The sequence below is a fragment of the Ips typographus genome, linkage group LG11 (assembly GCF_016097725.1).
Source record: "Ips typographus isolate SLU linkage group LG11, UJ_Ityp_2.0, whole genome shotgun sequence".
Classification (NCBI taxonomy): Eukaryota; Metazoa; Arthropoda; class Insecta; order Coleoptera; family Curculionidae; genus Ips; species Ips typographus.
The window spans coordinates 8,748,434-8,767,448 of record NC_138432.1 but is presented as its reverse complement, the minus strand read 5'-3'; the positions used below and the strand labels follow the sequence as shown (position 1 = coordinate 8,767,448).

Here is a 19,015-nt window from a genome sequence, read left to right as displayed (position 1 = left end):
TTTGTAATTTAAACATTAATATAGTCACTTTACAATCCTTTCAACCGGGTTTTTCTGTTTCGTGATTTTAGAAAACCCCTTTTTATGGATTTACAAGCGATCTTGTCACGACTCTGATATTCAAGCCAAAGTTGTTCATTTCTCCACAAACTGGAATTTGAAGATTTTGAAGCTGGTCACGTTATCAAAACGTTTAGCATGGAATGACCATTTTGAAGCAAGACGATTGTGGTGGATGGTTTTCTTCGTTTTGCTTTTTTCTTGAAAGCTCCTCCTTTGACTTGAGTTGCAGCTTTGGCTCTTTTTGAGATTGTTTCCTTCCTCTTGTTTTTGTTGGAAGCTTCCTTTGAAGCTGGAGGTTCTGTGTCTGTTTCTTCAAAACATCAGTCCATTTTTTTTAGACGCTTCTCTCTAACACACCAGCCTGAAACATACAACTAAACACAACATGATCCGTTAGTGTGACATAAATTACTACTAGAGAACAACCAGAAAAAATGACTAAAAACTGTTTAATGTAGATGTAATTTCATTATGTCGCTCCTTCACCTCCACAGGAAGAATTAACTTCTAACCGCAGCGAGAAATGCTTATAATTTTCATATAAGAAAACCAAAATGATCATTATATTTTACCATTTAAGAAAAAACGAATCAAAAACATAATTGCTAAATATTGTTTGATTTCAAATTAAAAACACATATCTTCTTATTACTTGACCTCACACAAAAACAACAAGGACAGTAAAAAGCAATTAAAAGTTGTCATATAATCTTTATTAAATGATTACCTTTCATAACAGAATTTTATAAATTATTGTTAAAAGTACAAAAATTGAGTTTTATTAAATTTAGTATTTCAGCAAATTGACTAGATTCTTTTTATACAAATAAATGTCTTTCTGTAGTACATTATACAGATATGGCTTATTATAGTTATTTGAATTCCTTTCTATCTCACTAACCATGTAAATTAATACTGATAATATCTTTAACTTTATTAGAATATATATTATTTACTATTTTATCATTAGTAGAAAACAATAAAAAAGCAGGTTTTGTTAACATTTGTTCGTTGTCTTAATATGGAGTCGTCTTTTAGTTTGCACCCAGTTGAGGTTTTATTGTCATGCTAGGAGTACTGAAGTTTACAGGGTGTCAAAAGTAGATTTTAACAAATGAATAAACTATACTAACTAGAAGAAAAAACATTGGGTGGCACTTTTGGCGGAATGCTTCTTACAAAACTATAATACTGTTATAGAAACATTTGGGTTAAACTAATTGAAATAGTGTTAAATTATAGATAAATTTCTGATCCGGGGCTACTTTTGTGACCACTGACACCCCCAGCAATTTGTAGAGGAGCCCTAACATACGCGTTTCTAATCAAAACTGATTTCTTCAATACTGGCTCGGCTGCTTCATCTTCTTTGACCTCTTTCAAGCTGCTCGAATACCTTGATTGGTTTCTGACGCTTCTCAAACCACTTTCGGAGGTTGGTTGACTGCTGGGTGTGGTCGAACTGGTGGTGCTTTTTCTGCAAATTTTCTTTTAATTTGTGCTCATTATTGAAATAAGTAGGTTTACCTAATAATATCAGATTTCTTAAAGCGTCTTCTCAGCTTCTTCAAACCGCACAGCTTGATAAAACCACCCCGGAATTTGGAGCTCATCAAATTGTACAAAATCGGATTGATTGCCGAGTTGATGTGAAACATTATTCTCGAAAAGTACAGGATGTTGTAATAAGTTTCAAAACCTGGATGAAACATTATATACAGAGTGTTACAAAGTTGGGGTATAGATACCTATAGTAAAATTTGATCCAGGTGGACTGATAACAATCCAAAGTGTAAGGGCACGAAAAGGTAGCAAACAAATGAAAAACGCCATCACCACTGCACCCAGCATTAACATAACCTGTTTCCTGTACTTGATAACACTTTGGGTAGGTATTGTAACGTTTTTGTTCTGTAGATTAGCCTGAAAAACAAGATTACCCCATCAAAAATGTTTGATATGGATAATTGGTGAAAGTAAAACTTACCAACTGCGTGGGATGGGTCATAAGGGTCCTGGCAATCAAGATGTAAACGCATATCAAAATACCTAAGGGTAAAATAAAAAAAATGACGACAGACCCAACAAAAAATATACAGGGCATCAGATTTTCCGCCATACTGAAACACACGTACACCAAGGTCCCGTCATAGTATTTTTCAGCGTCGTACTGCGTGATGGCCAGTATAGGACTAAAAAAATCGAATAATATTACAAAAAAGCATTAAAATCAAATTTTTGAGCTAATCTGAACTTTCTGCGACATTCAAAACTGTCCTAATTGATTTAATACCTTCCAAACTAGAGGTTTCAAACTTACTGTGTTATCGAAAACTTTCAGGGCAAAGTTTTAATTAGATTCCTTACAAGTCAGTAGGCATAAGGGCTTCTAAGTTTTTGAGGAACATAAATGAGTTACTACGAATATAGGTGAAGCTCTTGTGTCCATAAAATGTTTTGTTGTGACATTAACTTGACGGAGATTTAATAGGTTGTGAAGACAAATATCCCCACTAGTAGACAAAATTAATCAAAAACTTAACTGATAATGTAATAATTACAGGCACAATTTAGAGTGATAAAGGATGGGAGTTTTCTAATTATCCAGCTTTAATCAAAACACACTGTTTACTCACTTGCACTGTTTGTCAGAACAAAAGTTCAGATTCCCCTCTTAGAACCTAAATATTGTAGTTCAAAGGGTGTAGTTCAAACACCTAACTAAGACTGAAACTAACAGCAAACTATATGAACTAATAAACATACTTATGCAGTTTAAGTGAGTGTTAAATGCGTTATGGCGGCGAGTGATTAAAATGCAGTAGAACATCTACAGGGATGGTAGGAGTGAAATTTACAGTAAAAAATAAAACTTTCATTGAATTCAAAAGCTTTGACATTTAATCTTTGGCTTGCTTACACAAATAGAACCTTACAAAAATAAAAAGCTTGTTGAATACATTTTTCGTAGTTTAGACAAAAGTTTCTTCTTCATGTTTTCCGTTACTTTTTACAAATTGCCCGCAAAACTCTATTTCTTCAGTTTTATCCTCGTTATGATGGCCTGGAGACTTTTTACCATTGTTGTGACAAATTATCACTTTCTCAGTGAAAATATTCACGTTCACCTTAGCACTGTCACATTTGGTTGTTTTATTCAAATCCAAGGGAGTATTTTCCAGGGAGTCTCTAGAAGTTTTTATAACCACCGAACAAGTTTTAGGTTTGTAGCACACCCTGTAGCTTTCGTGACTAGTTCTCATTGTACTGCTTCTAGTGCTAGTGAAGGTACTATTAGAGTGACGCGAAAATAATCTTCGCTTAGTCTCCGAGCACACGACAAACCCTGTACGAAACTTTGAACTCATTAAGTTATACAGGATTGGGTTAATGGCTGAGTTTAAGTACACCATAATCCTGCAAAAGTACAGTATGTTATAGTAGCGTTCCATACCCAAGTGGACCACATTCTCTTCAGGCACAATGATGATCCATAAAGTGAAGACCCGGAAAGGTATGAGACATAAGAAGAAACTTAAAACTACAGTACCTAACATCAAAATTACTTGTCTTCGAGCGCGCATTGAATAGTTATCAATGTGCTTGTTCAGCACTAAGCTAGCGGCGTTCTGTATAAGATTCTTAGCTATGATGCAGTACAATACAAGAAGCACGACAAGAGGAACTATAAAGAAGAGGAAGATACAGCTGAGGAAGTATAAGGCGGACCAGAAGGTGTTGGCCAAAGTATGGCACGCCGGTGCTTGTGACCCGTCGAAATAGTCCTCTAGTTTGAACTCGGCTATGCCTAGTATGGGGCTGAAAGAGAAGAAAAGTGGTGGAATCAATGAGGCCGGAATGGTTGAAAAGAAGAAAACTGTAACTGAGACTGTTCTTGAACCACACTTAAACTTGTCCTATTTTTACCAAGTTTTGTAATACCAAAGATAGCAGAAGAGTTGGTTAATAGCAAAACCAGCATAATGACACTTTTAAGCACAAGCTCAAAATCGGCAAAACTAACATTAGTAACACACTTTTCATTAAAAAGAAGAAAATGGGATGACGTTGTAGTACTTTTTTGTCACATTCAAAAGCTTCTTCTTCTTACGTTATCCCATTTTGCCAGTATGCTTTTGTAGTTAATTAAATATTAGACTTTTTCTCTCTTCAAAGCATGTTTTAGTGTTTTTGTTTGTTGAATTGATAGTATAGTTTTGTTTTATTTCTTCTTTTCCTACTTGAGTTAAGAATGTGTGCAAAATAGTGGAGTAAAGTATGAGTAAACAGTTACAGTCTTCTCCTTACATGTTAAATGTAATTGTGAGTTTTTAAGTTATCTCTTTTAGAGTGTACAGTGTGTCTGGGAAACAAGAATGTACAAAACAAATTTACAGATAAAAAAACTGGTTGTAGTATGTTTTAATGAAATATTAGTATACTCTTGGAAATTCAGTGTTTAAATTCATTGGTTTTTCATGGTAAATACATAACTCAAAAATGTGCAACTGAAAAGTTATCTTAGTAATTAGTATCAGTTAAACAAATCGTTATTTAATAAAAAAGCAAAATAAAAAAGTGAATTTTGTTAAATATTACACTACATAACTACTACACCACTAGTTTTTTTATCTGTGATCTGGCAACGTTGTAAACGTAGTTTCCAAACATTATGTATACATTAGAGTAATGTTGTTATCTCAGATCACCACACAAAGCAATGTTAGTTGATGTCCAAGCACTGGTAATAAATCTGTAATTTATTTCCAGTTTCGAACAAATGTTAGCTTCACATACATCACAAAAGCGTTAGTAAAAAACTCACAATTTACAATAAAGACATAGAAAATGTCCACAACTCCCAAAAAAAAAAACCATTTCTTGTATTTTCATTTCGGCTTTATTGAATGGAAAAACTTTTCTCCGATGCACACATGTGGTTTTTCCACGCCACAATTGCTGTTTAAGGTTTCCACAAGAGAACAATTTGACAAGGATTAATGAAATGTGTATTTTTTTGTTGTTGTGTAAACTTAAAATTAAGAAGTGACCCCAAACTGGATCAAAACGTGTTCCGCTTCACATCGCGTAGTAAATAGATGTATTCTCCCCGCGAATTTCTTATAATTCCTCGGTGACACATAAAACGTCGAGACAGTCCCCAAAACAATAAGACTGGAAAATAATGGTGGGAATTGAATTCTGTACCATTAACTTGCTTCTGAAAGCTTTCTGTGTGTAATTTAAACCGTTATCTATAACAACTATCATTCAATAAAGATTTGTCTCAACCAAAAATTACAGTTCACTGAATCGTTAGAAGTGAACCACAATATGGCACCAGCGATTGAGGTCATCTTGTGCAGTTGGAAAGAACTCTGTTTCTAACGGATTCTTTAGGGAAATGTTCCAATAAGATGGGAACGGTTGCATTGCGTGTGATGTATGCACTTTAATAAAGGATGCAGTCCTGGCAGCTTCTGAATTTGATCTAGATTTGATTTTATGATATTGTAACTAATTCTAAAATATAGGATTACACTCTGCATACTGTATACAGGGTGGTCCAGTTTTAAATGTTAATAATTCACCAATCCATAGCCAATTAAAAAATAATGAAAATACAGCCCTTCAAATTTCTGTTTAAAAAATAGTTTTTTTGTCATAACTGTCAGACCGTTGGAGCAATATTGATCAAATTTGAAACAAGCACTTTATTACACATTATTACGGTCAAAGACCCAAAACTAAACCAACCCAACTTAAAAATTGTCTTGGAAACGGAAAATTCACTTACGAAGTTTAAAAAATATTATTGTAGCCAGTTTTCATAGTTTCCAGACAAACTAAAAGACTTTAGTTTTGAAAATTGAATTAGAAAAGATAAACATTTCAGAAGCTTAAAAATTGTGTTTGTAACCAGTTTTCATGTAAATCGAGAGACTTTAATACTAAAAATTGACTTGTAGACATAAAAACTACTTTTTCAAGAATTTGTTACTACAAATTTATACATTTAAACCTTAAAAATTGACTTGAACCCCAAAATGTGACTGAACTAATAAAAAGTGACATCAGAAGCTTAAAATTTGCATTTGAAGTAAGTTTTCATAATTTGAAGACAAATTTCAATATTTTAGTCTTGAAAATAGTCTTAGATGCAGGACATTAACATTAGATTCATGAAAATTGTCTTGAAAACGAACTTTTCGTGCTTTTTACTTTGCTTTTCATTTTCTTCGAATTCTGGACTATTTTTAGTGCTTCAAAACTGCTTTCAGCTTGGAAAATCGAGTTTCAAGACTATCTTCACCAAGTTATTGACATAGCAAACTTAAAAAACATTTTTTACATTCTTCATAGACTTAAAATAGCATTCCAAGCTTTGTCACTATTAAATTGACTTCTAGACACCTCAGTGCTAAAAATTCGGGTGTATTTCTTAATAAACTAGACTGTTTTTAGTGTTTTACGGCTGTTTTCAATGCCTCAAATCGAGTTTCAAGACTATCTTTACAAATTTTTTGACTTATCAAGCCTAAAAGCCAGTGTGTCCACTGACCATAGTCTTGAAAATGTTATTTCAAGCTTCTTCACTATTAAATTGACTTCTACACTCATAGGTGCAATAAATTGTAGCATCTCTAAGAAATTCAGACTGTTTTTAGTGCTTTTTAAGACTGAAAAATCGAGTTTAAGACTATTTCCAAAAGTCAAGTTTCTTCAGTAATAAAAGTAAAAAATTTTGGTACCAAATGCTACAATAATAGTCTTGAGAACTAATTTTTAGAAATAAAATAGTCCGAAAATTTAATTTACTTCTAGACTTGTTGTCCAGTCCAGAAAATTGAGTTGTACACCAATTAAAGTCTTGAAAATATACTTTTGGACTCTCTTTAGTCCTAGTAAAGTCAGTTCTAGCATTAAAAGTCAACTTTTATATTATTTTTAGTAGTAAAAAATGAGTTTCATGCACAATACAATCTTTGTCTTGATTTCCGGACATTTTTTAGTTTTTGAATGCCAGTTTCAGACACTCAACCAGGAGGGCAGTCTGAGAAAGCGAATCATAAGACCATTCCTAATAGTAAAAAGCAAGTTTTTAGACTATTCAGTACAAATTTGGACTTTCACAAGTCTTGGATGTTCAGTTTTAAACTATAAAACGATTTTTTAAATTGAAATTTTGAGGACTGTATCTTCCTTAAGAAACGTTTTTCAGAAAAATGATAAGGCAAGTCAACTTATTTTTTGATTAGCTATCAAATGGTGAATTATTGGCACTTAAAACTGTACTACCTTGTATAGACAGTTTTCAGCATTTTCAGCAATTTAGTTTTTTCACCCGGTATATGTATTATGTAAAGTAGGCTTAATGGATCCCCATCGTGCCACCAAATCCAGTTTAGGGTCAGTTTTATGCCATGAAAAAAGCCATAAAGCACAGCATTTTATATATGAGAGATATTATCTTTCTAGTTGTGTGGCAGAGAATACATATGTTATTATGTAGGTCAAACAAGTTTGAGGTGTTTTTCATTTATCTTGAAAGTGCAAAATTAGCTTAAAATAACTAGACGAGTTAAGTAAAAGACCAAGAACAATAAAGAGGACTTAATGGTTTCCTTTAATAACCAAGAATAACACTCCCAAGAGTCTATTAAATAAATAGGCGATAAAATTAAGATAAATACTGTGTAAACAATCCACTCGGGGCAATTCACATTAATAACCAACATTGACAAATTTCCTTAATATTTTCGGACGGGTCGTTCATTTTCCTTGACGTCATTGTGGGCCAGTGAACTTTCGCGATTCGGCTGCTCCACCTTTCAGATCCTATCGGGTTTCAACATATTAAACAAATACAAAAGAAATGGGCCCTTATCGCTCCCGATACTTTTGCCAATATTTTTTTGTCCAGATTTATAACTTTCGATATCGCTCTTTATTGAATCCACAAAACTGGACTTTATTTGATACCGTTTATATAGGATTTTTCCGCTGAAACGAAGACTTGTGTGCAAATGCGAACGCGCCCTTTTACCATTAGAAAAGGGTTTTAAAAAGAAGCAGCCTGCCCTAAATTCAAGTAAATGTCATCCGTGAAACGAGTAAAGAAACCAATGTATTACAAGGAAAACTACTTTCCAAGACCTATAAATTTTATTAGGACCCTATTTGAACTGTCTGACCATTTATTGTAGATGTTGTCAAAGATTTGTTTCTAGAAAATATTGTTTGTTAAGTAGTTTATACTGGACTTAGTATAAAGAAAACAACCAACAGAAACAAGGAAAAGATGCATCAGTGCGTAATTTTATTTCCTACTCCCTGGAGGACTGGAATTGACGAATATTGCCAGGCAATTCAGGCCAATTAGAACCGAGAGATTGCAGAAGATAAGACCGTAATCAGGCCTTTGCCCTTAACTGGTTAAGGGTGGATAAATTACTCAAAAGCACTCCGGACATTCGTCAAGGAACCCTAATTGTCTCCAGGCTTGGTTAACTTGCAAGTGCTGGCTTAATCCCCAAAAAATGCAGATTACAATGACTGAACTGTCAGGAAAGTTGGTTCAAACTCAACATGTCTAGCAAGTTTGTTCGGTAAAATAATATTTTTAGACCGCAAACACCTGAGTGAGTGTTGGATTCGACAATGTCGTTTCAAGAGGAAAACAAACAGGAATGTAAGAAGTTAAAAGCTGTCCCATTTTGTTTTACACCATCTATTTTTGAGCACTAATTGACGACTTGTTAAACGCTATTTTCGTACAATCCAATTTGTTAAACGACTATTTCTCACAATTTGATGGGCACAAAAGAAACTTTAAATTTTCAAACATGTCAGGTCATCGGGTTTCCTTATACGGAAAACGTTAACGGAATTAGCATTAAACAAGCACCGAATGTAAACACCTTGTCAAAGAAGATTAAGCTATACGGATAAATCAACATTATTGTTGTTTCTTTTTTACATATGAATAATTTTAGCTATACAATAATATAACTTCTAAGAATTTTAGTGGAGAGTTTTTGACTAAAGGTTTGTTCGCAGAAATCAGGATAACATGACATTTTCCGATTATTAGTTTGAAACATCATCATACACGTATTTCTTAGTCAAAACAAGGAAGACTTTTGAGGAATTACTTACAGGACGTGAAACTCCTTAAAAATCGCAAGAAGAAATTAAACTGGAAGCTCTATGGAAAAACAAAACGAGAATAATCATGCTAAAACTGGAGAAAGAAAATCAGAAACAAAGATCTTTAGAAGAAAATATGGAAAAAATGAAATCGGATAGAGAAATGAGAGAAAAACGTATGAGCATGTAATGATAGCTATTACTCACAAAGTTTGCATGTCTGTGTGCAACACAAGCCCAAGACGAGTGTCGTGTAAATCGTGTAAATTACGCGCGTGTAGAATACTGTACTTATTCTACGTCTGTGGTAAGTATTTACAACAAAAGTATGGTTCGTTGTTTTGTACCTTTCTGAGATCGAATTTGACCTGTAACTGTCGAAATTCCACTCATAAAGTTATAAAATACCTTTGGTACTGTGTATACTGATTTGACTGGGTTTTAAGAATTTGTTGTGGTTTTACAGCTTTATGGAGAGGATTTTGATGGTTGTCATATACAAAAATTGACTAAACAAAAAAAAACACACAACCAAATGTTATAAATGCCAAAAATGTACTGATGATGGTATAAAATGCATTTTCCTACTCGGTTGCGGTAAAGTGCACTTTTTCGCACTCATTTGAGTGTGGGAAGAAGTACTTTTCCACACTAGTGCGGTAAAGTTACTTTTTCGCATTGCAAGATCAGTAAATGTATAATAAACTTGCAATTCTGAAGTTTATATGTGTAGAGCGAAAATTAGTGCGGAGGAGAAAAAATTAGTGCGGAAAAGTAACTTTACCGATTTCTCAGTTAAGAATACATGTTTGATCATCCTTGCAAACACAGGCTTTCATTTTAGTAATGTTACTATACAATTTCATTCAATTTAACGAAAAATTATACTCGAAGAACACATGCGGAAACAGTGTTGCCAAGTCAAAATATTTAATGGCGATAGAACAATCAGTCAAACTGATTACTTTACTCATTGATTCTTGCTTATAAAAACCGTACTTCAAAAATGCAGATTTTTCATTTTTTTATTAATAATTATTTTAAGTTTTGACATTAGTGACAGATATCACGTGGTTATAAAGGATAATTTAGCTAGGCAGTCACGTGACCATTGTCAAAAATCATAAATCCCAAAAACACTCTTTATATCGAATACTGCAAAAAAAACGTTTCTAAATCCTGATTTCGGCAACTTCAGAGCATGGTTCGACAGTTTTGACGTTAGTAACAGTTGTCACGAGATGGTAGAACACTATTTAGTTAGACGGTCACGTGACGATTGGCAAAATAACTGTTATAAATCTCAGAAACTCGTTTTGTATCAAATACTGCAAGAAAACGTTTCTAAACCCTGATTTTTCCAACTTTTCAGCATGGTTTGACAGTTTTGACTTTAGTGACATTTGTCACGTGATTGAAGAACACTATTTCGCTAGACAGTCACGTAATAATTGTCAAAATAACTGTCATAAAACTCAGAAACTCGTTTTATATCAAATACTGCAAGAAAACGTTTCTAAATCCTGATTTTTCCAACTTTTGAGCATGGTTTGACAGTTTTGACATTAGTGACAGTTGTCATGTGATCGTAGAACACTATTAAGCTAGACTATAAGGAGACAATTGTCAAAATAACTGTTAAGTCTCAGAAAATCGTCTTGTTTCGAAAACTGTGTTAAAATGTAATTCTTGCAAATTCTAGTAAAACTAACAATAAACTGGAAAAGTATATAAAAAGTTTCACAACCAACATAATGGCAATAACGTAATTAAAAACGGTAGATTATATATAAAAAAACAGGAGAACGGTAGAAGAACTACAAAAACGGTAACAGTAGACCTGGCAACATTGTGCGGAAAGCGTCTTTCCTGCCCTTTAACTGCAGTCTCGTGCGGGAAAGTACTTTCCTCACTTGTTAGGTAAATAACTATACTACTAATGTCAAACTGATTTTCTTTCTTTTCAAGTATGTTTCGTTGCTTTGTACCTATAGGATTGAATTTGCCTGTTTCCACGTTTAGAACAGGATTGCCTAAGGGCCAAATGTCAAAATTTCACTCATAAAGCTATAAAATAAGTTTGATACTGATAACTTAACCTGCTAGTTATCGGGTGATTTACTTCAGACTTCCTAGTATTGAGGAGTTAAGATTCACCAGTTCAAACATAAATTTTAGGAAAAACACATAAAACAGTCAACACAATCACCAGAAATTCAAAAACAGCTGCACCGTCAGCTAATAGTCATAAATAGGCCTGCTAATTGTCACGTTAACGTTTTGAAAACTATTTCTTTTTATGGTATATATTTTGGTGGGGTCGTTCAGTTTTATTTCTGGTAGTCTTGGTAGTTATTAGCATTCAAAAGCTGCCTAAATGGGTTTGCTAAAATTCTTCACGCATATCACTGAAACATTCAACTTGCCCGAAACATTTCCTCGAGTAAATTTATGCGGGCGATTTATCAGAAAACAACTCAGGTTTATTCACCTACATCATCCGAACCATTTCGCATTTTTGACTGTTATTGCATTGGCTCTCATCCAAATTGTTACTCTTGTATTTGTATGTCGGGAAACTTGTTGATAATATCTGGTATCGCTTAATGAGTTCGAAACGATTTTTATCGTTTTTGTCGTAAATTTTCTCTCGACAAACCGTCAATGTTTAGAAAATTCTTTAGGAATACTTTTCAAGACGCTACTTTAATTAGAACATCGTAAATTTAATTAAATCGGTCTAAATTTAGTTTTAATTACCTTTGTAATGGGAGAATTGATAGTTTGGTGGTAATTAGTAACTAAGCCATTCAAAAGGAATGTACAAAACATGGTTAAATGTTGTCATGCATGTGATACAGAAAGCTGATAGCAGCAAGCAATTTGTTCGTGTTAATGGAGACTTACCTAGTGAACACGGCGGCAACAAACCACGCCAATAGGCAAATTATGGAAGCTCTGGCTTTGGTGCAAATGTACCCTGCTTTGAGTGGTTTGCATATGGCATAGTATCTTTCGAAACTTATGGCTAAAATTGTGAGGACTGAGGCATGGGCTACGGTCAGTTCTACAAAGGGTACTGCTTTACCTACAAAACAAAAAATTATTCAAGTTCGTAGTTTGTAATTGACTGCTTTTTTTGATCAAATTACATCAACAAATCAATCTAATTAAAATACATTAGTTTTTATCTTTGTACCGATCGATTTCGTTTTTCTTGCCAACTTTTTCTACGTTAAAATAATGGTATAATGTTCAAAAGACCAGATCATCTAATATTTTTGTCGGGAAAGTTTCATTCCAAAAATAGCTGGCAACAAAAAGGCTTCCTTTTCGCGAAATGGACATAAAAGTCGCTCTTTGAAGGGAAAGCAAACAAAAAAAAACAAAAGGATTCCTTATTGAAAACACGACCAACGTGAATTTGCATGCGAATCTTTTTCTTCAGGAAATATTTTGCAGAACTTTGCCCTTTTTAAAAATTGATTTTTGAACTAATTACTGGTTATACTAACTACTTGGCAATTGAAGTATTAGTTTGTGCTGATAATCCATCAAACGAGTTTTTCTCGATTAACTCAATTCTGTGTATTTTAGTAATAGATTTGTTCCAGTTCAGTCATAACAAGTGATTGGAAAATAGGAATATTAAACCTCATTAAGTGAGGTTTATTCAACTCGTGATAGTTTTAACTAGAACATTAAAATTCCCTGGCAAGGTGGAGGAGGGTCTAATAAGTAAATTCCTGTTACTTTATGGAGCATGACGTCAAACGCAGACTTTGAATATTGTAATCCAGGAAACACCAAAATAACGCTATTAACATTCAGGATAAAGTAATCAAGCTTCCAGCCCTTGACTTATTATACAAAATTAAACACACACTGGTTCCTTCAGGTCTTTTTGGGGGAGGTAAACGAAAAAAAAAATTATTTGCTGGTTTATGCAAATCTGTAATCCGGGCTTGTTTATGCGCGCATTAAATCGGACATCCATAACTAAAATCAGAAATGTGAAATGACATATAAATTGTTGAGGAGCCCATTAAAATGACACATGGCCGAGCTTATGCAAATAGGCCCGACAAGAAATAATTTACATTTGTTATTCCTTGCGACGCTTCGACCAGATTTATGAACGTATAATTCAATCGGGATACTTTTCTTGTTAGCCGCCAGGAAAAACCAGCGCACCACAATGGTTTATTAGGAGCTGGTTGGGATTTGGGCCTTAAAGGGACTTTCAGAGGCGTCCAAGTGAAATTTCCCAATAACAGAAACGTTCAACAAGTTACTACATCTAAAATAGTTATGTAAATGTGTGTTGTTTCAATAAGCTTGATTGAAGTACAACACGACTTAAGTGAATACACCTGTACGTTTTGTACTGTAATTCTCTGATATGTAATCCTTAAAGTTTGACAGGGTTTTGCATTCATTGTCTTTCTGCAGTAAAAGATTAGTAAGCGGTATCTTATTTCCACTTTCTTTACTACTAAAAAGCTTTCAGCTCAGATTCAAACGAACTGATTATTTTGCAGAAAAATACAAGAAACTGAAAAAACTCTTGGTCATAAGTAGTTATGGGTAAATTAGCGGTAAAAGTTAATATTTGACTTTACCAAGAAATTTACCAGTAAATTACTGGTACAACTACTACAAATACTGTGTTTCTGTCAGTTTAAATTTTGACACCGCTTTTCTCCCTGACTGTATTCAATCTTATAGTGTTTTTTTCTGGTTATTGGATAGGAATTCCAAAAATGTGATAAAAACAGTCATTTAGTCACTCCAAGTGGGTTTTACGAACGATTTTGTCCCTGACTGTCCTTTTAAACTGTGTTTCTAGCAGTTTAACTTTTAACACCGCTTTTTTTCCTGACTGTACCAAATTTTCTAGAGTTTTTTCAAATTATTAGATAGGAAATTTCATAATAATTTCAAAAATGTGCTTAAAGCAGTCATTTAGGCACTTCAAGTGGGTTTTACAGGCAATTTTTTCCCTGCCTGTCCTTTCAAATTATATGTTTTTGGCAGTTCAACTTTTGACACGGCTTTTCTTTCTGACTGTACCAAATCTTGTAGTATTTTTTTAGGTTATTGGAAATTTAATGAAGATTCCAAAAATGTGCTTAAAACAGTTATTTTTCCACTCCAAGTGGGTTTTACAGGCAATTTCGTTCCTGACTATTTTTTCCAACTGTATTTCTGCCAGCTCAAACTTTGACACCACTTTTCTCCCTGACTATACCAAATCTTGTAGCGTTTTTTAGGTTATGGGATAGAAAATTTAATGAGGATTCCAAAAATGTGCTTAAAACAGTCATTTGCTCACTACAAGTGGATTTTACAAATGATTTAGTCTCTGACTGTCATTTCAAACTGTGTTTATGGCAGTTTAACTTTTGACACCGCTTTTTTCCATGACTGTACCAAATTTTGTAGCGTTTTTTCAAATTATTAGATAGGAAATTTAATAAGGATTTCAAAAATGTGCTTAAAGCAGTCATTTAGTCACTCCAAGTGGGTTTTAGAGGCGATTTTGTCCCTGACTGTCCTTTCAAATTGTGTTTCTGGCAGTTCAACTTTTGACACGGCTTTTCTCTCTGACTGTACCAAATCTTATAGTGTTTTTTCTGGTTATTGGATAGGAAATTTAATGAGGATTCCCAAAATGTGTTTAAAACAGTCATTTAGTCACTCCAAGTGGGTTTTACAGGCAATTTTTTCCCTACCTGTCCTTTCAAACTATGATTCTGGCAATTCAACTTTTGACACGGCTTTTCTCTCTGACTGTATCAAATCTTATAGTGTTTTTTCTGGTTATTGGATAGGAAATTTAATGAGGATTCCCAAAATGTGTTTAAAACAGTCATTTGGTCACTCCAACTGCGTTTTACAGGCGATTTTGACCCTGACAGTCCTTTCAAATTGTGTTTTTGGCACTTCAACTTTTGACACCGCTTTCTCCCTGACTGTACCAAATCTTGTAGTGTTTTTTCAGGTAAATAAATACAAAATTTAATAAGAATTTCAAAAACGTGCTTAAAACAGTCTTTTGGTCAATCCAAGTGGGTTTTACAGGCAATTTTTTCACTGACTGTCATTTTAAACTGTGTTTCTCGCAGTTTCACTTTTGACACCGTTTTTTTCCCTGACTGTACCAAATTTTGTAGCGTTTTTTCCAATTATTAGATAGGAAATTTAATAAGAATTCCAAAAATATACTTAAAACAGTCATTTGGTCACTCCAAGTGGGTTTTACAAGCGATTTTTTCCCTGACTGTCCTTTCAAACTGTGTTTCTGACAGTTCAACTTTTCTCCCTCACTGTACCAAATCTTGTAGTGTTTTTTCAAGTTAGTGAATAGGAAATTTGATGAGGATTTCAAAAATGTGCTTAAAACAGTCATTTTCTCACTCCAAGTCGGTTTGACAAGCAATTTTTTCTCTGTCAAACTAAAAAGTTGCAAAAATCAGGGTTTGCGTTATTCGATACAAAACGTGTTTCTGAGATTTATGACCGTTATTGTGACAGTAGTCACGTGACTATCTGGCTAATTAAGTTATCCTCCAAGAAGCACATGATATCTGTCACTAATGTCAAAACTGCCAAAATTTGCCTCTAGCATTCGCAGGAATTATTTTTGATTTGCAATATCTGATCAATAAGGTTTGTAACCTCAGTGGCGTCTCCATAAACATAAATGAACAATTACGGTCATTAAGTCTTTCGTATTAAACGAGTTGCTTGTTAAGCACGATTTGCATATAATAATATCGCTTTCATTACGGTTCCGATGACCTTTTCGTATTTGGTTCGCCTACCTACAACCGACATATTTTTTCCGATTTTTAAAATATCCCTGAATTAAAAGTGTCGCCCACTTGCATCGACGATTTGCATAATTGCATTATAAAACGTAATCACAAACCTACATTATACCGATTAGTTAACCATGCAAATGAAGAGTAAAGTTTAAAAAACTTTGTGATATTTTAATATTGATGGATACAGATACCAATACATAGATAACGAAAGGAATTTGCCCGTTTCTAATTTGTCAAATTAGCATTTTATGGACGGTTTATTACAAAATCATCGATAACGCGTCTGCAGTCCTGTCATAAATAATGGATTAACCGGACAAAAAGAATTAACTAAATGGCCTCCGGATTCGCCTGATTCACTATCATCAGACTCTTTCACCTGTTCGCTGTTTAGAGTAGTAATTTAGCTTAACTTGTCTGTTTACAACTCGAAAAGACTGCAAATAGGCTCATTCGTGTCATTGTAAATAGACCGGGAGCTCCAATAAACTAGGATTAGCAAAGCTGAATTGGATACAAGGCCTGTTGAATCTCCAGTTAAGTTCAGTTCGCCCAATGGAAAATTGCCAGTTTTTCAGCTACCGAAACAGTTTAATGCGCCATTCTTCCCGCTGTTTATCTTCGTTCGGTCACAAAGAAGAAAACAAGAAGACAATTACATTCGCTACCGGAGAGATTTAAAACAAACATCTGTAGGTCCATATTAAGGCTGGTGCACACTTCGAAACCGAGCGAGTAGAATTTCTTTTGACCCGTTCGGAATTTCAATGAGACATTTTAGTCATGAGGCGGCTGAAAAACGTTTATAAGGTGGGCCGTTTAAATATTTGCGGTTTTTGGACAATACCTGCGCTTATTGTGTCAGACCACAAATTGATCACGGTTTATGGCAGAAAATTGCCATCCATAGGCGCAGCCTCGAAAACGAGAAGAGGTCAATATCAAAAAAAAGAACTATTGAATGAAACTGGTTTTGGTTTGTGTGGGTTGGAAAATTAACATAAACGTTTCTCCAGAAATAAGTATTGCAATGATTTTCCAGCTATTAGAGGGTTATTTCTTGGAACTTTATAGCGTGATTTATAGGTTTGCCTGAACCATTGAAGAACTGCTGACACGGAAAAAGACAAGATATATAGTTAAGAGTCAATTTATATGTGAGTAGAATATTTGCCATTCCCGTCTGGTCCCATGGAGATATCGTATTTATTTTCTTATTCGACAGAAGAATGCAAGATATTTATGGGATGTCTACTTATACGGATTTTGACTGCTATTGTTTACAGAGTAAACATAAAATATTGTCTAGGAAAATTTACTGGAAATAATAATTTGGAGGTGTTACGCGTGACAGTCATAAAACCCAAGTTATTATCGACACTTGGGGCTAATCAATAATCGCGTCTTAAGGCCATAAATCGGCCGTAAAGAGTCATTTTATCATCCGGAGCCTGTGGGAGTTCGAAAGTTACATAAAACCAAGGTCATCTCGGGACCATTATGATGTAACATTAACGCGGTCTTGTTACAGGACCTTTTAATCGAAACGAAGGGTGGATATCAATCATTCAAGGTCGAGGGCATTAGTGTGAAGTGGGTTGAAAAGGAAAGGTCAATATTTTGTAGCAGGATTTATTGCATTTTCTTAGCAAGTTTGTTCAACTTGTTATGTCATCATCATGTTCACATTTGCATACATCAGTAGGTTGTGATTGGTCAAGAAAAACCAGCAAGCTAAAGCTTCTTTTTTTGATCAATCACAAATTATCCACTGTGCAGTGCATGCATGCTAATCATCCTTACTAAATAATCTTGCATAAGAAGTGTATTACGTTTATCTTCATATTGTCTTTCCTTGCAATACAGGACAATAGTATATTTCATTACCAGTACAGAAATGAGGATTTTTCCGTGCGCGCGTGACAAATTCTCGTGTGAGGCGCAGCCGAACACGGGAAGTCATGCAAGAACGGAAAATCCATTTCTGGACGAGTAATGAACGATATTTTTTATTATACTTAGGTACCTGAAATCAACATAAACAAAAAATATCGCAAAAAATTATTAAGAAAATCGGGAATATTTATTTTTATTTTTAAAACAGTAAAAATGTAAGTACATACAACTAAAATTAACAAAAAAAATACAAGTAGGTAATTCTAAGAAAATTAATTTTGGACAGAACCGTTATTATTAATAGTTATATTTATTGTACAATTCGTATTATTGTTGAAGCTCAATCCCTTTTGCATTTCTTTTTGTTGAACTAAAGACTCTGCTAAAGATGTTTAGCAGTGTGTGCTTTGGTTCTCTTGATTGACTGTTACAGATGTTGTAACTTCCGTGATACTTCAATTTTTCTTTGTATGGACTCTTCTATATATTCTTCTGCTACATTGGAAGAAAGCCATTCTCCGTGTCTTTTCAAAGTGAGCAAATCACCGCCGTTTTCCACCAACATGGTTGCCGAAGAGCGCCTTAGCCCATGTCCGGTATATTCTTCGGGATTTTTTAGTTTTAGGTATTTTGCAACAAGTTTTGGAATACCACTGATAGTATGGCACCCAACATGTTGAGCGTAACATCTTTGGTTTCGGTATGCAACAAATAATCTTCTACTCTCCATATGTTTAGGGCGGAGATCTGCGTATTTACGGTAAATTGTACAGGGATCGAATTTGCAATTTTCATTGGTAATGGTAAAACTTCTTGACCTGTGAGTTTTTCCATCTCGTAAGAACACGACAAGGAAACGCCCATTATCTTCCACATCATCTAAACTGAAACGTATTAAATCATCTCTGCGGCATGCACCGAAGATGCCAAACACTAAAATTACTTTTGCTAGTAGATATTCTCCATCTGAAGCTTCACATAAAAATTTGGTTACTTGTTCTGCTGTAAGAATCTTGGATTTCTTTGGTATATATCCTACAGCTTGTCGTTTCAAAAAAGCAATCGTTTTTGGATAT

The 19,015-nt window shown here is 34.2% G+C and overlaps 1 protein-coding gene across 3 annotated transcripts in view; it reads right to left on the bottom strand.

Annotated features, from left to right (window-relative positions):
* Positions 1-25: 25 nt before the first annotated feature.
* Positions 26-19,015, bottom strand: part of ETHR (ecdysis triggering hormone receptor) — a 37,131-nt gene continuing 18,141 nt past the window's right edge. Inside the window, exons 4-9 of one of the 3 annotated variants that reach the window (XM_081990308.1) lie at positions 12,121-12,301; positions 2,145-2,255; positions 2,051-2,078; positions 1,812-1,986; positions 1,591-1,762; positions 26-1,540 (exon numbers count right to left, since the gene is read on the bottom strand). In XM_081990308.1, coding sequence (XP_081846434.1) covers positions 1,300-1,540; positions 1,591-1,762; positions 1,812-1,986; positions 2,051-2,078; positions 2,145-2,255; positions 12,121-12,301 — 908 coding nt within the window. In that variant the 3' untranslated portion in view covers positions 26-1,299. Of the gene's footprint in view, positions 1,541-1,590; positions 1,763-1,811; positions 1,987-2,050; positions 2,256-2,936; positions 3,883-12,120; positions 12,302-19,015 lie in introns of those variants that run through there. The other 2 variants (XM_081990307.1, XM_081990306.1) reach the window with 2 other exon arrangements.